Genomic DNA, 21,356 nt, shown 5'->3' on the forward strand with positions numbered 1-21,356 from the left:
GCGTCACTGTACCAAAGGGGTACATCACAACTACCCATAGCGCGGTGTCTTAACCTATGCTGGTCATAGAGATCGCCCATTGAGACAGATACGACAGCGAAAGCGAAAACGCAACGCACAGCAGCTTTCATCGTAAACGCCTCAGGCTCGTATCATAATGGCCGCCGCTTCCGGACTTCTCAAGTCCAAGGGCGCCGCAGGTTCTTCGGGATACCAGCCAGTTCATCAGGATGAGAGCGATGGCCACGATGGCGATCGGGCACCTCCTGTCCAACCAATTGTCCCTCGGGGCCCAATGCGAACCTACCGGAACATGGTGGTGCTTCTCTCAGGCCTTGTCGTTCTTCTCATGGCCACAAACCTTTACCTCAGTCTTCCTTTAGCTTTCGGCTCCGGCTCCGGCTCATGTCCGGGCGACCCACCCCGAGTGCCCCAGTATTTCCAGACTTCTCCGGAACTATGGGCCGGCGTAACTGAAACTGGCAAGCCGGCTTTCATGGCTCAGACTCATGTCTTTGAACCTACGGCTACTTTTGTTCCCAATGACCCGCTGCAGACTTCCATCCCCATCGAGGGCATGAAGGAGGGTAACCGAAGCGTCTTCCAGATGATGGGTTACCTGAGTCCCTACTCTCCATCTACTGGTTTCGGCGTTGATGAGTATCCTATTCCTCAAGGTGCCGAGATTGTTCAGGTTCAGATGCTCTCCCGACATGGTGCGCGTTATCCGACTCCCGGCGCAAACGTTGCAACTCTCGGTGAGCGTCTCGCCAATGCTTCGTCCAGCTTCAAGGGTAGCGATGCCCTGGAATTTCTTAACGACTGGAAGTACGAACTCGGCAAGGCCATCCTAGTGCCAAGAGGTCGACAGGAGCTTTTTGAGTCTGGTAAGAGTTGATGGATCAAGAACCCCGGCCGTGATACTAACATTTGACAATAGGTGTCTTGCACAGCTACATGTATGGTAGCCTGTACAACCCCCAGAGCAAGCTCATTGTCAGAACTACCGTACGTGACTTTGCACATAGTTTTCATGTATCAAGTATGCTAATTCTGCGCAGACACAAGACCGTATGCTGAAGTCTGCTGAAAACTGGATGGCTGGATTCTTCGGTCTTGAGTGGTAAGTCACATTTTAACAGATGAGCTACAAATCACTGACATAATCAGGACCAACAATGCTACCATCGAAGTGATCATCGAAGCCCCTGGTTTCAACAACTCCCTCGCTGGAAATCTCAACTGTCCCAACGCGGATAAGGCGGACTATGTGACCCCTGTAGCGACTTGGTATAACAAGTACTTGAAAGATGGTTCGTCAAACAAGAAGCACCATACTCCGAGATTATTCTGACAAAGTAAATAGCAACTGATCGGTTCAACAACATGACCGAGGGTTTCACATGGACTGCAGAAGATGTCTGGGCCGCTCAGAACATGTGCCCTTATGAGACCGTCGCCTATGGCTTCAGTAGATTCTGTGACCTCTTTACCTACGAGGAGTGGGAGAACTTTGGCTACTCAATCGATCTTGGTTTCTCTTCTGGTGCCGGTTTCCAGAGCCCTATTGGCGTGCGTATATCTTCCCGTTGATATCAACTCTACTAACCGCAACTACAGAGAGCAACCGGTCTTGGTTACCAGCAAGAGGTCATTGCGCGCCTTCAGAACCATACCCTCGGCTACTCTGGCTCCCAGATCAACACCACTCTCGATGGCATGACAGAGACCTTCCCTCTAAACCAGAGCCTCTACTTTGACTTCTCCCACGACACCAACATCATCTCTATCCTCACAGCTTTTGGTCTAACCCAGTTCGCTGAGGATCTTCCTACCGACAAACACCCCGGTGACCACGAATTTGTCGTCTCCAAGCTCACTCCTTTCGGTGCGCGTCTGGATATCGAGATCATCAAAGCTCCCCAACCCGTCTCGCCAAACAGGGACGGCTACCTTGATGGTAAAGAGACTAAGTACATCCACTTTGTACTCAACCAGCGAACCGTACCTTTGGGCAAGAGTTTCTCGGAATGCGACGTTAACCGTAAGGATGGCTGGTGTGAGCTTGAAACGTTCCTCAAGGTGCAGGAGAAGATGGCCGAAAAGGCGCAGTTCGACTATGCCTGCTTTGGGGATTATCCATCGTTGCCCTACGGCAAAGTTACGGATGGAGCACCGCCATCTTGAGCCATCTACGAAAAGGCCACTTGTGTAAGATATGAGATATCGTTTAGGTTTTGTAAATCGTGGCAGGGTCATTGAGTTATGGACTTTTTATTTATCTTGATATAGACTGGCTATACCACGCATGGGATATAGATATGCTGGAATGTTTAACTGTTATTTTCGTCATAGAACGAACAAAGTATAATCAATCAGAGGGAATGTTCATGCTTTTCACAATGGACTCGAGAGATATGAAGTATGAAGAAATCTGATTCACTAACTATCTGCGTTATCAGATTGCACAATTATGTGTACGTATCAATGACATGTGCCGCTTTTCCTAAGCCATACACATCTACCGTCGGGTATTAAAAACAATAAAGGCATATACGTCGACAAGTAGATCGATCAACCCGTAACGCCATTGCCTGCTACCCCCAATATCCAGAAAGACCCAAAAAAGAAACAAAGAGAAGGGACTCTTAAATGAACCCTCTATATCAAACAAGGCTAACGTGACTCGCAAAGATCAAGTTGCAATAGGCAACTCTAAGCATGCTTCTCGGTGATGACCGCGTCAGGTGCGATGACGTCGGGTGTGTTGAGAGAAGGAGTTTTGCGGGCGTCGTCAGACTCGCTAGGGTTCATCATGGACTGGTGTTCATGGATGCCATGGGTAGGCTCGAGAACATCACCGTCCTCAGCGGGCTCACCACGCTGAGGGCTCCAGGCAAGGAAGTCACGGCGAACCTCGACGTAGTCGTAAGAGAACTCGCCATGCTGGTCGTCATCCATACCAAGAAGCTCGGCTTCTTCAGAAGCACGGAGCTTGAGGCCAGGGATAAGATCGATAATCTTGGCGATGATGGCGGACATGACGAAGGCGTAGGCTGAGGCACCAATGATGGCAGCAATTTGCCAGCCGATGACGACGTAGTTACCATCCATGAAACCACCCATGGTACCAGTGTTAACACCGTCGAGGCCAATGATGGCACCACGAGCGAAGAAAGCGTTGAAGATGAGACCGACAATACCACCGACACCGTGCTCGGCGAAAACATCGAGAGAGTCGTCAATTCGGACAAGGAACTTGACTGTAAGATGAGGTTAGTCGCTGTCATACGATGTATATTGATAAGTTGACTTACTCTTGGTGGCAAAGTTACAGGCGACACCAGCAACAACACCGAGGATGATGCTGGCCCAGGGGTCGATGAAACCAGAAGCAGGAGTGGCAGCAACGAGGCCAGAGATGGTACCGGAGCACCAGCCGACCATGGACCACTTGCGAGCCAGACGGAAATCGAGAATGCACCAGGTCATAGCAGCGAACATGGCAGTGAGGCAAGAGTTCCAGCAGGCCATGACAGCACGGAGGTTGGCACCGAAAGAAGAGCCACCGTTGAAGCCGAGCCATCCAAACCAGAGGAAAATGGTACCGAGGGTGATGAGAGAGATGTTGTGAGGACGGAAGTTCATCATCATCTTCTCGTTTCGGCGGCCGAGAACCCAGGAGTAGGCAAGAGCGGACATACCAGAGCCAATCTCGACAGGAACACCACCGGCATAATCGAGAACACCGTGGACGAAGCCCCAGCCGTTGGGGTTCCAGACCCAGTATGCCAGAGGGCAGTAGACGAGAGTAGCCCAGAAAAAGATGAAGACCATGCTAGGAATGACACGGCCTCGCTCAGCAACAGCGCCAATGGTAAGAGCAGCGGTGACAGCACAGAACATCATCTGGTAGAAAGAGTATAGAAGAGCAGGAATGAGAGCTGATCCGACCGAGGGAGCACCCCAAACGTGTCGGAGACCGAAGTGCTTAAGATCGCCGATAAAAGGGTTGTTGGAAGTTGTAGAGAAGGCGAGCGAGAAACCCCAGAAGTACCACTGGAAAACGATGACGGAAAAGGACATCATGACGACCCAGAGCATGGAGAGAGCTGACTTTCTGCGAGCAAGACCGGAGTAGAGAAAGGCGATACCGGGGACCATGAGAAGGACGAGACAGGCCGAGACGATGATGAAGGCCTGGTCACCAGATTGGTACCATTGGTTGAGGTTTTCGGTAGCTGGAGAAGAACCATGTTAGCATGTGCTTTGCAGTGGTAAAACGAAGCCGCGTTGATGAGTTTTTATGTGTTATTGCAGGTAAAAACATACTGGAATCACCACCAAGCTCCTCGTTGGTGCCATTGAAAGGCGTTGGGGGTCCAGGAGCGACGTAAGACATGTTGGACTATCGTAGTTATAATGTCGTCGGGCTTCGATTCGGATTTTCGGATGATGATTGAGGGTAAAAGATGTTGAGAAGATGAGAGTCGATGAGATTGAAGAATCCTTCTCAAGTCGGGAGGCGAGGAAGGTAATATCCAGTAAGTGATGAGAGAGACCGGATGAGGAAGGAAAGTTCCACCGATTCTAGGAAGGTATGGAAACAACCTAGTGGGAATAGAAACGGAACGGAATATGGAGAATAGAGACGAGAAGAGAAGGAGGATTTGAGATGAGACGGGGAAAGACTTTAATATATTTGTTCGACGTGGGTTTGTGATGTGAGTGACTGCATTCTTAGCATCTATCTACCGTATCTAAGGTGTATCCTAGACCCATTCTCCACGAGCCAAAAAAGAAAAAGCGCCATGGGGATGGGATGGGATGGGATGGGATGTCCTAAGCCTGGGCGTGGGACAATCCAATCTGTTGCAGATCTTCCTGGTACCCAAAGATAGAGGCGCGACACATTGGACTCGAGACAAGAGATAGAGATAGCAGTCTGTGGGAGGGAGATAGAGATTAGCTAGAGACAGGGCATGGCATGGCATGGTATGGCATCCATGGGCAGCCCATAGATAGCAACGAATACGTACCGGAACTCAGCATTTCACAGGGCTGTACAGCACCCGTTAGTCGCTGTGATACCGCCAGCAATTGATCTGATTCCCGCTAGATACAGCGCGTAGTAACCAGTTGGACACATACAAAAACCATGCTTGACTTATGGGATGGTATCTTTATCGGTACGTACCGACTATTTGATAGAGATAAAGATAGCGGCAGGTACAGTACCGGCCCTAGCTCAGAGCGCACTTGTACGTTTTCGGTAAGGCGTTTACTATGTCGACTCCTCTTTGAGGGCCGTTCTCGGCTGGTTCCTGGGATTCCCAGATCGAGAAACACCCTTGTCAGGTTTGCTCTTGCCTTCCCGGACAGAGTCCGTAAGACACGCCCTTTCGCAGCGTGTTAAGGCTTTGCAGCATTGCATCACCCACAAAGAAAGAAGGAAGAGGGAAGCTTATGCTGCATGGAATTAAACACGTTGTTCGATATAAATATAGATACAAGCATCCAGGAATAAAAAAGTGTAGGTTCTACAAATAATCCTCCATTTAACAAATCCTTCATGTGTAATGCCCCGTACAACCTCGTACGAAATTGGGGGCTTTCCAACTTTGGGCATCAGCAAAGAACAAGGGTGTGCATGAAAAAACCTGAATCTCTCAACTCATTGGATCGCCAGAAACCTGGGGAGACAAATCAATGAGTAAAACCCCGAAGAAAAAAAGACGGGTAATCGGTTTTAAACGTGATTCCTTTCCCCTGGATGCACGCCGTTGACGTGTGATATCAAAGAGACGAGGAGCGTGGGGTTTCTGTCTCAAGACAAGACCCTTCAAGAGATTGCTTGGTGAGTATCAAGATTATGGGGAGAAAGCAGGGTCGTAAACAGTAAATCTTAAACTCTCTAGTTGAGCATGGATAGGATAAACTCAGCCCGGATCATGTACCTAGATAGACAGGACGCCGAAATTTGAACACTGTGACTGTGACTGCGATTAAGTTGAGAAGCGCCGATACTGTACTGCACACACTTGAAGCCTCGCCGTTGTCGGTTCACCATGTTGACTTTTTCGCCTTCGAATGACGATCTACTCTCTCAATTGTATAAAACGAGTGGATCAATAGACGATTAAAACGGGCTCCTTGATCGGAAACTATTGTAATCGGGTCGCTGATCGTCGTCTGTAAATGCGGAGAGGAAACCCAAGAAAAGGCAAGACAAGCAAGACAGACAGGGGAGTGATCCGATTTCACTAGGTAGCAAGGAGACTAAACCGTAAAGATTATTCCATTACGGTGGGCGATGTGTAAAGACGTTTGATTGCATTACTACGACAAAACTCCATGCATATGATATCCATAATCCATAATCCTTGGCCATGGTCATTCATATCAGATCAAATCTGGGGTCAGGTTCAGCTCTCCCTCGGGTGACCATCCGAAGGATGAATAGGATGTCTGCTGAACAGAGCACCCAAGCCTTGGCCTATGCGAGGAGTATGGATGAGTAGATTACCATCAGCTCTTTTTCTGTAATGCATCTCTGTAAGTTATCAAGATCATCTTAGTAACAGACTTGGCGAGATACCAAAGAAGAAAGCCTGCAACCACCACGAATCGCTTGGATTCTTGGCTATTTTGACTTGGATGCTATACTCGTTCAGCTTTCACCAAATGTTTCATTCTGAAGCAAAATAACCTTCTTCGGCTTCCTTTTGACTTGACACGTCTTACACGTGAAGAACGCCACTACGTATTGCTTTGTGCGCATCATCTCGACTGGCGTCATCCAGATAAGAGAATTTGGAGCCTGTCATTGGCTCCCAAATCTCGGGAGCCGTCCATGCTGGACGTGTAGTTAAAGTGCAGTGCCTTTTGCTTTTACTTTCTTATCAGAACAAGTTGATTGCTGTCGTTGGTTTTTGTGGGGGGAGGCTGTGTGGCTTTTCGGTACGATACTGTAGGTACTCAGTACGTACCGTACAATTCGTGTGAGTAAAATTATTGTTTAATGAGAACATGGGTCTATTGATAATATCGTCGACACATCGTAACTCATTAACCAATCATAGACCCCCATGCTTTCCCAGCCAGCCGGGCATACTCGTCCGTGCAAGTCACTTTTTTGATGTCCATTCGAAACAACATTTTATTGATTGATTGTTATCAAAGCTGAAAATGCTCAGCTGAGCTTCTTCTATCTATAAGCAGTCATCATGCAATGGATGGCCCCCCATGAATTTCTTATTTTGTTTCTTATTTTCGTACCTGAAGACTCTCAATGGCTGCCCATGTCCAATTCTCTGCTGTAACTAACACTCACTCAGCTTACATACAAACCTTGGCGGTTGCCCTGCATCTGCATCTGCAACCTCATCATCGGGGGTGTGAAAGCTTGGCCCCCTTGTATTCCGGGGCATCCCGGCACAACGGGAGGCGGATGCTCTGTTCCGTACCGTCGATTCGGACGCATTTTGGGGCCGCTCCGAGTTTTGACGCCGGCACTTTACAGCCCAGGACTTGCTCGGCCTTAACACGGATCAAAGTCAGCTCTTCATCTCGGTGATACCGCTCACCAAAACATGGGCATAGGATATCAATGTCCGTTCTCGTTCTCCATCAAGAGCCTCGTTCTCGGAAGACTGTTACCTTTTGAATAGTGCAGCTCCGTCACCGAGACGTCCTGACTCTTGCTCATGACGTCTCCCATACACTTCATGGACTTCAATGTCCAGCCTGAACAACATTATCCCCAGATTTTAACCTATCCAATCAGACTCGCTCTTTTCAAGCTGATCAAAGATGCTTTTCTCCGTCTTATCTGCCCTTGCAGCGTCTCAGCCAATCAAGAGTTTCTCAGCCATCAAATCAACACAAATTGCACTTGGTCATGTCCAGCTCCCACACGCCCTCTGTCTCTTGCGGTCGCTATCTTTGCTACTGTCACTCCTCTTCTAGAAGGCTTTATTGCCCTTGCCTTTCTCCCCCGGGACGGATTGCGGGGTGGCTCTGCCTCGTCCCGCCGACCCGGAACCCCGAGATACGGATGCATACTCAAAGGTGAGCAGTAGCTGGGTAGGTAACAATTGTAAATAATTCATAATTGTCACCACTCCCGAGGCAAGCTGATTCCCACCCATCGTTCCGGTTCTTGTTCTTTCTTGTCATTGCTCCCAACCAGCAAGCCTACTTCACCCGATGCACAAATGACCCTTGACAAGCAGACGACTTGATTGATGCCAGTAACACCAAACAGGGACAACAGAGAAATCATCTTTTAGGATTTAGGGCGCCAAAATAAAGTAGCCTAAAAGGCAGTATAAGCTCACATAAGGCAGCTAAGTTATTTCGTCTCTTAGGGCTCCCTCCCTAAGAGTTCAAATCATTTGGTCATCGTTCTTAGGTATTTTTAGCACCCTAAGCTAAAGTCTATGTTGTTGGTATGTTGATAACGCCAAAGAACTCCGGTAATGCATAAAATGAAGCGTCCACCGGGTATCGATGAGCCAGGAATAAAAAGACCTGGGTTCAGAAAATGCATAGTTTGCCTGTTTGCTCCTCGCGCGTCAATTCATAAGACAAGATGTCGTGGTTTCGATAATGCAACATCAGCCGATATCGCCGTGGCATCGCTGGACCTCCACCTCCGACTTTGCCTCCGACATCATCGCCCACCTGAACGGGCCCCAGGGCCATCCCATGCAAAGGCCGCAGATTTTTGACCTTGCGATGTTTGTCCTCATCGGATTTTGTCGGTAGCACCCACTCTACTCGAAATCCATGTTCCCAGCTACCCTGATCATGCTCAGCAGTGCGAACTTTTCGTGTCAGTGTTATGAGCACAACACGTCCAATGGGCGACCCAATGACCATGAGGGAAAGCTCGGGTACCATAGCAATCATGTTCATCCTACTTGTTGCATGGAAATGCCCCCTAAGGCCGACGTTCCGAAAACGTCCAAATGTCAGCGCGTCTGGGCAAACGACTCCAAACTCTGGCGGTGAGTTTTCACTTGTGCATGGCGCGAATGACCGCAGCTCGATGTCTTTCTCGTAAGTTCGTAACAGAAACAGCTTTTTCCCAAGATCTTCCAGGTGATCCGGCGAGGTTAAGGGATGTCGGTTACGCTCAGTGGATTTCCCACTCCGCACAAAAGCAATCATTTTGAGCGCACTTCGAGGTGTTGGATGCACCGTGTTGCTGTGAGGGAAGTATGTCATGTCAAGATTGTGTGGGTTCGCAGTGACCCCAGGCGCATTTTGATCTGTGTCTTCCTTGCCGTCTTTGAAGTCCTCCTGTTTCAATCTCGCATCCCACGCAAACAAGTTATCTGCAAGGCTGCCGTCGACCTGTTGCGTATGGGCGCTCCAATCAGTGGCTGTAAAAACGTCTTCGATGTCGATTTCTGAGCCTTCCGAGTCACCTTCACTTTCCTCGGTATCCTCCTCCAGCTCATCCTCCCCTGCGTCGCTTCCATCGCTGCCCAGTCCTACTCCATCTGGCATCGCGAACCCCGTCTGAAATAAGGCTGGGCCCCAAGGCAACGGCATGCCTGCACCTGGGCCGAGGATGATCGGCTCCCTCGCCGGCACAGGGAATGGGGCCAAATGAGGGTTGTCGGGAATCTCAGAAAGGGCCTTTCTGATATTCACTAGTTGTTGGCTGCAGCCATTTCCTGCTGGCACAATTTCGATCTGATTTTGTGGTATACCAAATAGCTCTTCCCTTGTTTTGACTTTCAAGAAGTCCCTTTCGTCAAGAGGAAATACTCCCCAACCCCTAGAGAGAGCCGGGTAAAATTCCTCACTTCTAATTAGGAAGCCAGACAGCGGCCGAACCTGAATTGGACCTGTGTTTCCTTGCCAAATATCTGCGAGCCACAGATTTCCCTTAATATCAACAGCACCCACTCGCTGAGCATTGCCGTGACAATCGTCTATAAAGCAGATATTTGGGATGTTATCCGCGGCTGGGGGCAATCGGATCACAATACGCCAATTCCGGGTACGTGTTTGTATAGCTGGCTGTGGCGTGATGGCTATATTTGTCCTGCGACTCGGAGGATTCTGGGTCAAGGCAAGGGCGAAGACAACTACCTCGTGATGATTCGAGCTGACAGCAATCAAACGTGACTTTTGATGTATGGACAAGCCCCAAGCTGATATGCCAGCATTCTCATGAAAGAATTGTTCCGGGGCTGATTTGTGCAACACATCGGATGTGCCACGGCATGTGAAAATCCGTTTCGCAAGGTCTTTGGTGTAGTATGCAACCACATCGCCGTCGTCGTAGCACGCAAGAACTATTTCTTCGTCTCCGAGAAACCCAATTATCATATGGTTGATCGTGTGTGGTCTAGATACGTCGACTGCACCTCCTACCAGCTGGGCCACATCGCTGGCTTTGGGTTTGAGTTGTAAATCAGGCTGGCTCGGGAGCGATTGACTCGGGGCGGCGCGGGGTCGGTAAACAAATATTCGACCTTGGTATGCCGAGAAGTAAAGCTAGGGCGATACGTTAGTATCGTGATCGCAAACCGGGAGAGATGGTCACACATTGTACACTTGGGAGAGTGCAGTCAGGTTCCCTCTAAACTTCTGCATAGATGGTATTAATCGGTATATCGAAGTTCCGCTATGCCTCTCGTCGTCCGAGTCGCTACCAGCCGGAGGCCAAACGAAGGGCACTTCGGTGTTCTGGGGATGAAGGCCTAGGGTCACCAGTTCGCGATCACGAACGGCGGCTTTAGCGCCATCACCAAACTGTTTGGTCGCAAAAGCAGGCAGAGTCAGCAAGAAAGGTACAAGTGCGGGCAAGCAGTGTAGGAAGACTTACCCGATCAGTAGCGGTTTGTGCATAGCATTTCCCGACAGATATTGGCTGAAATTTGCGGCTTTCCATCAGCATTCAATCATGGGCGGGGATGGCCTTGCTCGGATCTGAACTTGAAGGTACAAAAAATAAATGAGCTAAGAGCCGACCAGAATTGATATGAAGCGGCTCACTGATTTTGTCTCCAGCGTTGTCTCCAGCGTTCTCCCGCAGCTAAGCATTCAGGTGACGGCCGAATGGGTGATGCCGAGGGCAAGGCAAGACAATGCAGTGGTCGGTAGCGAATAGAATCGCTGCGCGCAGTTTTGCAAGGTGCAGTACAATATGATCTGATTAAATCCGATGCGACGAGATAGATGTTGTTGAGGTATGCAGAAGCTAAGTCAGTGTACAACACAGACAGGTCAGTTCAGCGTATCCAAGTCCACGGGACAAGACCCGGGCCCCCTACTGGTAACAGAAAAGTTGTCCTCTGAGGCTTAGGGTGCTAAAATAAAGTAGCCTAGCTGCTAGTCTAAGCTGACATAAATTGTCTAAGTTATTTGGTCTCTTAGGCTTTCGGCGGCCAATTTTTCTGACCCTGATGCCGGGCTCTGTTGTTCTTTCCCGTCTCGAAAAGGAACCGATCCAATGCGAGCGGCCGAATGCAGAGTCGCGGGGTGCGGCGCGGCGGCACGTCAGTCCCTTCCTCCAAACAAACGGTGGATTGATTATCGATAAGCAGCTTTATGAACAGCAAAAAACGTAATCTGCAGGTAACACACGAACCAGTTTCCGAACTTGGCAAGTACTAAGAATTACAAGCAGCAGCGCAAAGAGAAGGAAGTATCGTGTATGATTGAATGATAGGTATAAGAATCAGTCCAATAGGTTCTGCGGTGAGTTGTTGATTTGCCGATTTGGGGGGGCAGGACGAGCTATCACTGAGACTAGACGGAAACATTATCAATGTATCAGGATATTGACCCGCCGGGTGGGTGACAGAAGAACTGTCTTCCAAGGCTTAGGCAACCATAATAAAGTAACCTAAGTGCTGGTCTAAGATGACACAGAGTAACTAAATCATTTCGTCTCTTATGCTTTCGGGGGCTAATTCTTCTGATACTTACCCTGAGGCCGGGTTCTTATAAGGTAAACAGCATGAAGTCTTTATGTATTGTCACAAGCACTACGATGACAGATAATGCATATATTCAAACATTAATTGCGCTACAAAGGTATATCCTCCAAGTCAACTCCCAAAGCCCATTCTTATTTCATCCATAATCATAAATATATCATCAAACATGTTTAAGCAGCCATAAGCTCTAGCATATCCTTCATCCGATAATCAAGCACTGGCGTCTTCCAGTCATCCTGCAACAAGCCATATCTCTCTGTGACGTTGCCCTTTGGCTTCCGCGCATTGAGTGCCCAGTATCCAAAGTCAGTATCCATCTCCTGCAGGAATCGCATCAGATGTTGCCAGTAATTTATATCGCCCACTGATGGCTGCACAGGGGCGCCAATCTCGCCAACCCACACCGGGGCAATCTGCTTCTCGAGGATGTAGGCCCAGTTGTGTCGCATTGTTTTCGCAAATGACTTGTAGTCACGCTGAAGGAACCGTCCCTCCCAGCTGCCCCAGCCAGACCATGCGTATACGTGCGCTGAGTATACTAATCTGTGGGAAATATCCAACAGAATAGGACGCTTGCAGACACTAGACAGGTCGTTGGAAGATTCTGTTCCCTCAACGATAACGAGCCAGTCCTTGTTCATCTGAAGAAGTCGGTTGCCGCATCTTTCAGCAGCTGGTGCCCATTTGGACCATGGCATAGTTCCCCAGAGGCCGCGGATCTCATTTCTTAGATCAACGCCGATGACAAGCGGGTTCTTGATATGCGGTAGCATAATCGTCTCCCAGTGCTTGATCCATTCTTCCTCAGTCTGCTTTACGCGACAGATGGGACCCAAGTGATCGTTAGACCAACCCGCATCACAAGGGTCCGCACCACAGCACCAGGTCGCGCTGGTGATATGGTTGTTGACGATAACCGCAATACCGGCCTTGGTGAGTGTCTCGACGATGGCGTGGAAGATATCCAGAGCTTTCAGTCCTATCAAGTCACTGTTTGCGCGAAGATGCTTCTCGTCAACAATCGGATTCTCAATGACCAACTCATCGGCATAAGGTAACCTGACGCTGTTGAATCCAAGCTTCTTGATGGTCTTAGCGATGTCGTCGCGATGTTGAATATCTAATCCTCCGGTGACAAAGAATTCGTCACTAGCACCATACCAGTTCACCGATGCCATTTTGAAGCGACGACCCTGGACGTCGACAATATCACGGCCTTGTGTCCGTAGAGGCAGAGTATAGTTGGTAATTTGCAGATGCTCCGGCGGCGGAGGCAGCGGGTTATCACTGAAGCGCACGCTGGCAGCATCGGGGATCCAGCCTCGATGTAGCGCAGTCTCAACCTTCCATTGGTAGACGTATCCGACTCCGAGGAATAGCATTGTTGCAGCAAGAAGAATTATGCTGCTTGGATTGCTCAGACAGCTACAGTTTCTTGTTCGTGTCCTGGATGGTGTGTTGGTGTTTCCATATGGTTTTCCATCGTCGGCAAAGTGAACATGTCGTGTGGGTTTCGTTATTCTCCTGGAATGTCTTGTTTCGTCTTGTTGCTCATTCTCTTCCTCAATACTGCCCGCCTGTTCAACATCTGTCCAATCACCGAGTAAATGATCTCGTGTGTCATCCATCGGGCCCGGAGCAAGCTTGACTTGAGGAAAGTTACGTTCTGGTTGAGCCTTATGGAATCCGTTCGATATGAGAGATTCGGCCGTGTTTCGTGACCAATTCCAATTAAGACAAGATCGAATTATTTGTTCACTTTCGATGTGCTGGTCAGAGTCGGAGAGTCGCAATGTCTCACGCTACTATCATTCGAGGACGATGGCTGACATCAGAACAAGACCGAGATAACAGCCGGCATGATGACGGCTGCCCGGGAGCTATTTATTATATGTTGAGCTTCAGTCATAGAACACAAAGATAACTATATTAAAGTGCCCGATCGCCAAGTATCAAGGTAGTCTCATCTTCCGGCTCATCCGGAATAGAATGCATGGCGTTGTGACTAAGAGAGCGTGGTTGATGGAGACTGGCCGTGAGCTCATGCGACACGGCATTGGATAGAGACTTCAATTTCGTCATTACCTTGGCTCGGACTTAGTAATTGACTAATCAGAGTGCTTCATCTACTGCTTAATAGAGGGACGGGATGATATATGGACAGAATTCTCCGTCTTGTTTTTTTAAGCTTGGTTAACTTATGATTAAGTAATTGGCCGCTATGAAAATGCTATCACTTGGCGCGTCGAATCATTCGCGGCAGCTGAGAATTGAGATGTCGGACGCATAGCGATCCTTGGCATCTCGACAAGTCGCCGAACTCGAACACGATGATTCGTTCTCGCTTCCTTGCTTTATGAATCCGCAACATCCGGCACGTTGCAGTCCATGGACGATTCCCAGTTGTGGATTGGTAATTACCATCCATCTCAGCCTTGAAGCTCTGGGTCTACCGGTATGTACGGAATCATCTTAACTCCGCACCTCCGCTAGCCCTCGCCTATTCCCGCCGCCGTAGACGTAGTGTCTCAGACACCGTTACTTATATGGAGTCACAGACTCATTGTTGTACTCTACACATCTCTTCTTGCTCGTTGGCCATGAATTAGATGTTTCTCTCGCCGGGTCTCTTCTCTTTTCTTCTTCTTCTTCTTTTGCCTTTCTTTAATACTTCATCACAGAACCCTCAACACCTTGCTGATGTTTTTTTCATATCGAATTTCGAACAAAGTAAATGCAGTAGCTGCGGGTGTCGTAATATTTCATCTATGCGATGCAGATGTGCCTTCAGCCGTTGGTCTTGATCGCTTCGAGAGTAATTGATGATCGCGCGATACCAGGGTTCGACCGATTGTGGTTCAGTACATATTCCGAGGGCTTAGATCGTGCCATTATTTTGGAGTTGGTATAGATTAGAAAAGTATGTGTTTGGGTATGTATTAGTTGCCCTGCTGGGGCTCATTCGTTGGTATGCTTGTCCCTCGTCATGTTCGGTTCATTGCAAGAGGGTTCATCTCTTTATTATATATCGGTAGTGGGTATGATTCCGTATCGTGGCCTGTTGGTGGTCTCGGGCTTGAGAAGGACCTGGCTGGCGCATGATAGCGAGCTGTGCGGCCGAAGTAGTCTGGGGTTCTTCGTCCCTCTTCTGGCGAATTCATTGCTGGAGAGATAGGTGTTACTGCAGCGCTCGAATCTCTTGAGAGCATCTCGTACGAACGTGGCTGACTCTTGACGTCGACGCGCGCATCGACTGACACAAATTCCTTCTTATTTCGGACAAACGGCTGTTTGATCAAGTCAATCCAGCCTTGAACCATGCCCCATCGCCCCAGGAAGAGGACGAGCCACAGGCCGTTGAGCTGTGATGCTGTCAGTAAGAGCTTCAAGGGTTTGTTCATGGGAATACTTACCGCCAAGAGAAGAAGTACCGCTGTTACAGTTGCTTCGTTTATGACTAAGTCAGATGCCTTGTCAAAGCACTTCTCCTTATCACCCTTTGTAACAAAGAGGCATACGATCCAGTCTTCTGCCAAAGTAGGGTCGTCCGCAACGGACTGGACGACATTGTCTTGGAAGACGAAAACCACGGAGAAGAAGATGACGTCGGCAATGATGATCAATACAATAGCAATTCCACGCCACTGGAGAGCGATGACGCGGCGGACTCGTCGATAAACTTGTCGTGGGTTCATGGTCTTAACGCTCTGCGTGTAAGTGGGCAAGCTGGAACCCTCCGAAGATGCACCATTATCAGACAATGATGCCAAGTAGACCTTGATGCAGTAGCCAAAGGTAGCGAAAGTGATTATGACAGTCAGTCCAGCAAAGAGCAGAAGCGGAATCCAGAAGTCGGCCAAGCTATTCTCGTGATTGATGTGGCATGTCTTGCCAAAACGGAACGAGACACCACTGAAGACGAGGGCCAAGACAATTCCCAGAATGGGGACTCCCCAACCAGCTGCTTGGGCAAAAATCATGAAGTTCTTGCCAACGAGAACTTGCCAGCAAATCTGAAGATGAAGAGATACCGACCTGAGAAACACCCACATGACACCTGCCCAGCCTCCTAGAAGAAGGAAGGTACCAGAAGCGCCACAGACCTTGCTGCTCTGCATGCTGTGCGGTGTGATTTCGTTGTAGCATTGCTCTGGCTGTGCTGCGAGAGGAATGACAAAGCCCATCTACATCTCATGGCGTTAATCACTTGAATCAAGAACCTGCTGGCATTGTCTGTACTTACGTTCATAAGTAGAATGGCAAATGTCAAACATATGCTCAAGTAATGCCGATTGGTTTTCTCGACAGGGAGGAATGCCCATGATAGAAGTAAGAAGACGCAACATATCTGGCTACTGAGCGAGACCCAGTTTGCGACTGAAGTTAATGTCTCGAATCGTTCGGGGTAAACCCAGTCTGTCATAGGACATGGCAGGCAGCACTGTATGCTATCTAGCTGTTTGCAGAGTCGGCCATCGATAACTACAGTTGTTAGAAAGGATATCGGTATTCCGGAATCAATTCGCTTACATCCACCATCATCAGGAAATATCGAAGGATCATAGAACGGCGGGGGACACATGTTGACCCCCAATGTTGTGTTGGCCATGGTGAATGTTGGGTGGTGTTGATTGGATTAAACGGTGGGCTTCTTCTTCCGATCCAAATAGTCGTTACCAGCCGACAAATACTCCCAATCCAAGCCCGATACGTCTGCAATTATCGAGTTTTGCACTTTCCCTTCGATACCAGGCGTAAATGTCGATGTTGAAAATCAAGTGCGTTGCAGCATAACAGGCGTTCCGTCAACGGTAGCTCGAAAGTGTGTGACGGGACGGCAGCACCAAGATGGTTTCGATGTGAGTACAGATAACAAAAGGTATGACAATAAAGAGATGCAGAGTGATAGGCAGAGTATACAAACAAGACTGGTCAAACAGATATGATAGCAACACTAACAGTGCAGCCAGCACATAAACTCATGAGACAACATATGAAGACGAGTCGCTCGCGTGGAGAGGTGGGCAGACGGGTCATATAAGCTCACGGAGGAGATCTGTGTATTTGACCAGGACCAATACCAAGCCTTCAGGACTGACAATGGGGAATCGAGAACAAGACTTGAGGCGAGGGTGGAGGCAACAGGGTCTGCTTCTTTTCAAACACCCCTGCCATACTGGAGTCCCAAAGGGCTACAGGAAGAGTTTCTTTCTGTGCATCTGCATCTTGCCCACCTAGTCGGAGCACCCTGGATCAGTCATGGCATGGCGAGCCAGGACCAGGGTACTGAGCAGGGGCCAATAAGGCCTCGATGGAGACCGACCCAGAAGAGTTGCAGACGCTGAGACTACTGAGCATCATGGCTCGAGGTATCATTGGGGGAGTGGGCTGTGATGACAAGCGGGCACCCATTCGAGTAGGTGACAGGGGCTGCTATACTTGGGAAAGCTCCACTCTGCCGTGCATCGCTGCCGTCGTAAGTGAAGGATCTAGAGAAATGTTCCTGAACTTGAGGGCTTTTGGTGTGGTACAGCTCTGCAGCAGTAAGCCAAAGTACCCAAAAAGGACGTACACTTTTCCCCTCCAGGGGTAGAAGCGAAGTTTAACGAAGCGAAGGTCCTCAAGTGGAGCAGCCGCTTTTCCAAGAGGCTGTGGTGCCTGGATCCAATGTGGAGGGCGGAGACTCAGGGGTCGTTGATGCATGTCTTGGTCGTCACGACCCTCCCCTGTTACTTGACTCTTTCCGACTCTGTCGAGAGGACATATGATGATATTTTCGAACAAAGATTAATTACCCTCTATCGATGATGGGGTTAATAGTCTTAGTGGCAGACCGCCGCCAAAAACTAAGAGAAATACTATAGGTATCAGGTAGAAGTGTTCTGGTCCGTCTCGCAGGTGACTGTGGCCCGTGAGTCTAGTTCGCCGTACGTACTCCGTAGATCTACAGCGGTCAGTTATCAACAAATGACTAGGCAAAACAGACCAGTTGAGAATTGATTATTGGTGGTTTCTCAACCAAACAACACCTTGTGGTCTGTAAGTGATGCAGTGACATGCATCATGACGAGCCTTGCGATCAGACCAACCATTTAATGTTTTCATGCTCGTGTTTCTCATCGGTGATACATCGACTAACCAGAGGTTGGTGGGGTACGCTGGCGAAGTTCAAACCGCCTTTAAATCAGCGCCATACTGACAACAGAGCCTGAGTAGAGGAAAGATGCCAAGCTTTGTTATTTTCGTTCCATCCTGTAAATTAAAACAGTCATACTCTCTTTGTCTTGGTTTTTTCAGGCCTACCGACAGCTGTTGAGGGCTTTGTGACGTCCTTGTTCCGTGCAGATTTCCGAAACGTCACGTTTAAAGAACGAAGTCAAAGCGACGCTGGGCCTTGCTAAGATCAACGCAATTAAACGCACGGGAATCTTCAACAGACTGAGACAAAACCGAGTTAGATAGGTTTAGCAGCCGCTTTAGCAACCCACCACCACCGCCGACCGTTAAAAACTAGGGAGGGCCTCGGGACTTGGAGTTGACCGTGCTCTGTTTCAAACTCTGGCAACGCTGCAAAGATATGTGCGGGCTCGTCATGGAGCCGAGCTGAAACCTATTATTGAATTGAGCTGAGCCGGAGTGAAATGAACTGAACTGAACTGAATTGAATTGAATTTGGGTGTAACCCACTGGTTCAGCCAGAGGTAGAGCTTAATCGGTAACCAATAAGAGAAGTACCGATCTCGTAATCGCACAGTTTTCTGTGACTAGGACAATAGAGTTGGGCGGTACAGAACAAATACAACGGTGTCATTCAATAGATATCAATGGCCGGCATTGGGTGCAAGTGCTGTGATGTCAACGTTGTCTTGAGTAAATCATCGTCGAGTATTTGGTTCTTGTGTGATGAGCGTGAATTGCACAGGGATCATTGGATGGATTGAACTGAAATGATGGACAGACATCGATCTGGTGGGCCTTTCCTTCCCCCGGACGGCTAATCTGCCCACAAAATGTTTCTTCCACAGGGCAAGCGGTGGAGTAGTCCCTTCCCTATCTTGAGTTTGAGTTCTAATTCTAGAGGCAAGTACGGATATCACAGACTTAGTTACTGCACTTACCATTTTTCCATATCAAACGGTAGGTGACAGCAACACCAAATTATCAATACGACAAGATAACCCTGCACAGGTGAGATTCTAATCAATCGCGAAAAACGTTACAGTCCATACAGATCAACGTATTTCTTCAACGCTTGTCATTTGACGGATCTCGAACGCCACCATCGAAAGAACAAAAGCCTGCGCGGCAGCCTTGGCCACTAATGCTCCCTCACTCAGCGATTGCTTCCATCAGCTCTCTTGGGGACGCGACAGCAGCCGACTCTTCACCTTTTACTGGCTTCTCGGCCCTTCTTGGACTTTGGTCGATCCCTGTTCAGTCACATACATGGGCGGCTCCCTGTCCCTGTAGTCTTATCCTAGTCCATGTCATTCCCATTCAGGTCAAGTCGACTCTTCTTGTCTCTGGCTACTGATTCCTGTTGGCTGACACTCCTTTTGCCACTCAGGAACATCATCACCGTGCCGCGCCTTACAGCATCGCAACTCAGCTTCTAATTCGCGTCTTCGCATTTACACAAGCCAATATATCCACTATCACCAACTTTATCGGGTCCAATTGCTGTTGAGAGCAGCTTTCCCCAACCAAGTGTTACCCAGCTTTACATCACCAAGCATGAAAAGGCGCGCATAGTTAACACCTGTTGTATGCATATATTATCCGACATTATCACGGTAGCCCTCTGGCTCACCACTTTTCGGAACTGAATTTTTTCTTCGCGTACCACCAGTAGGGTACCAATGGCAGATCTTGAGATGCATGCAATATTTCATGATTCCTCCTCGTAAGCTTACATCTTGCACCTGCATCCACCACATCAGACCATGTTCCTGCTACACCATGGCTTCACATATAACTTCCTAATTGATATGTGGTATATCCGTATGCAGCCAAGTGTCATCATCATCACCATTGCATCGGAAATTGAAGACTCTGCTACGCCATCAAGGACAGAACAACTTACCTCGTTAGGCTTGATGGAAATGTCAGCATGTAGGTGGTACTGTGCCTTACGGATACATTCGATGCAGGTACTGTACACCATTGATGCATGCTGAGAGCAGGCCACATCCCACCATCTCGTCAGCCCGTACCTGGTTTGCAGAATTTGCAAACCTAATGGTGTGGCACTTCGTGGTTCCGTTTACAACCGTTTTTCGGTCCGTTCGTGCGACATTGTCGCCAAGTTCTCTAAGAGCCGATGCAACCACCAGTCATCAAACTCAACTGTTACCACATCGTTCTCATACATCGTCGTGTATGAGACTTTTGAGAAGATGCAGGAAGAACCTGACAGTGATATCCCGCAACAGACCCGCCTGCTGTAGCTACAATGGCATTGGCAGCACGCAATTGCTAACTCATCGTATAGCTATCCACATCGAGTTGACCTTCTATATTCACTCTTGTCGTCCCCGCAATCCGTCCCCAGACGGCTCAGCTATCCTCATACCCGGTTTTCTGGCTAGTGGCCATGGAGGATCACTACGCAGCAACTGAGCTGTAAGATCTGCGAATCCATCGCAAACCATCCCTCTTTCAAAGGGGAAGTTACATCGATACGAAAACTTACTAGACCACCAGAGGAATTCTCTGCATGCGAGTGCACTAGGTCGGTTCCGATGCCTGTTCAAGATGTTTAGTGAATATTCTCTCATTTTTCGCTCTGTATCCTGTGATGCTGTTAATAAAGCAGTTTCCGTTGATACAGTTACTCAAAACCTTGCAATTCTTTCAAGGATCAACCGAAATTCTCCGCCATGAAGGTTTCGGATCCCCTGTTTGACATCTGCTAAAGACAGCAGATGCTACAATAATTGATTTTCCGGTATCGTTAAGGACTGGGAGTGTTTTGCTGCCCCGTTTGGGTGGCATGATCCTATGCCTTAGTAGTCAATTAGTCAAAGGACGTTGGTCTGATGTGCCGCACACCTGCAGCTGCGTGTCTCCTCCGGACCTTGCAGATAATCCTTCCGCCTCCACAAATAGTGGGCGATGTGCCAATTCGGGAGGCGTCCAGGGGTTTAACCGTTGAGCGGTTTCGCAGGAAGCGTTCCCCGGCTCATCACATACAGCCAGCCGTGCTGTACAGAACCGACAGTACATGCTACAGCATAACTCCAGCATCGGGTAAAGGCCGACGCAACCATCGACCCAGCTGACGGGTAGGATATAACTTAAGCTACAGTAAGAAACGGCCTCTCTGCCTACAAAAAGGAATTTCTCTTGGCTACTACGTATCATATCCGCTCGATACATAAGAAATGCAATGCT

The 21,356-nt window shown here is 48.8% G+C and overlaps 6 protein-coding genes across 6 annotated transcripts; 2 read left to right on the forward strand and 4 right to left on the reverse strand.

Annotated features, from left to right (window-relative positions):
- Positions 1 to 2,399, forward strand: B0J16DRAFT_8408 (histidine phosphatase superfamily). The gene is made up of 6 exons (XM_046134557.1): positions 1 to 887; positions 941 to 1,008; positions 1,062 to 1,123; positions 1,171 to 1,313; positions 1,367 to 1,572; positions 1,621 to 2,399. Exons 1-6 carry the CDS (start codon positions 158 to 160, stop codon positions 2,185 to 2,187), a joined length of 1,776 nt encoding a protein of 591 aa, XP_045988531.1. The 5' UTR covers positions 1 to 157; the 3' UTR covers positions 2,188 to 2,399.
- Position 2,400: 1 nt separating this feature from the next.
- On the reverse strand, positions 2,401 to 4,587 carry B0J16DRAFT_8447 (ammonium transporter AmtB-like domain-containing protein). The gene is made up of 3 exons (XM_046134564.1): positions 4,333 to 4,587; positions 3,318 to 4,241; positions 2,401 to 3,263 (listed from the first exon to the last, which is right to left on the reverse strand). The coding sequence occupies exons 1-3, from the start codon at positions 4,400 to 4,402 to the stop codon at positions 2,716 to 2,718; spliced, it is 1,542 nt and encodes a 513-aa protein (XP_045988532.1). The 5' UTR covers positions 4,403 to 4,587; the 3' UTR covers positions 2,401 to 2,715.
- A 3,824-nt stretch (positions 4,588 to 8,411) lies between these two features.
- B0J16DRAFT_8460 (CRT10-domain-containing protein) lies at positions 8,412 to 11,211 on the reverse strand. The gene is made up of 4 exons (XM_046134566.1): positions 11,017 to 11,211; positions 10,847 to 10,955; positions 10,567 to 10,773; positions 8,412 to 10,515 (listed from the first exon to the last, which is right to left on the reverse strand). The coding sequence occupies exons 2-4, from the start codon at positions 10,916 to 10,918 to the stop codon at positions 8,539 to 8,541; spliced, it is 2,256 nt and encodes a 751-aa protein (XP_045988533.1). The 5' UTR covers positions 10,919 to 10,955; positions 11,017 to 11,211; the 3' UTR covers positions 8,412 to 8,538.
- Positions 11,212 to 12,017: 806 nt separating this feature from the next.
- B0J16DRAFT_326948 (glycoside hydrolase superfamily) lies at positions 12,018 to 13,905 on the reverse strand. The gene has a single exon (XM_046126055.1). The coding sequence runs from the start codon at positions 13,589 to 13,591 to the stop codon at positions 12,134 to 12,136; it is 1,458 nt and encodes a 485-aa protein (XP_045988534.1). The 5' UTR covers positions 13,592 to 13,905; the 3' UTR covers positions 12,018 to 12,133.
- A 1,042-nt stretch (positions 13,906 to 14,947) lies between these two features.
- B0J16DRAFT_377359 (uncharacterized protein) lies at positions 14,948 to 16,572 on the reverse strand (the record flags this gene model as incomplete). The annotated part of the gene is made up of 4 exons (XM_046130837.1): positions 14,948 to 15,325; positions 15,377 to 16,147; positions 16,207 to 16,445; positions 16,494 to 16,572. The coding sequence occupies 4 exons, from the start codon at positions 16,570 to 16,572 to the stop codon at positions 14,948 to 14,950; spliced, it is 1,467 nt and encodes a 488-aa protein (XP_045988535.1).
- Positions 16,573 to 17,240: 668 nt separating this feature from the next.
- Positions 17,241 to 17,771, forward strand: B0J16DRAFT_366174 (uncharacterized protein; the record flags this gene model as incomplete). Its single annotated transcript, XM_046130077.1, has 3 exons — positions 17,241 to 17,379; positions 17,412 to 17,439; positions 17,551 to 17,771. Exons 1-3 carry the CDS (start codon positions 17,275 to 17,277, stop codon positions 17,769 to 17,771), a joined length of 354 nt encoding a protein of 117 aa, XP_045988536.1. The 5' UTR covers positions 17,241 to 17,274.
- Positions 17,772 to 21,356: the final 3,585 nt, after the last annotated feature.

Source organism: Fusarium flagelliforme, assembly GCF_020744385.1.
Source record: "Fusarium flagelliforme strain FIESC 12 MPI-CAGE-AA-0113 chromosome Unknown B0J16scaffold_1, whole genome shotgun sequence".
NCBI classification, from domain to species: Eukaryota; Fungi; Ascomycota; class Sordariomycetes; order Hypocreales; family Nectriaceae; genus Fusarium; species Fusarium flagelliforme.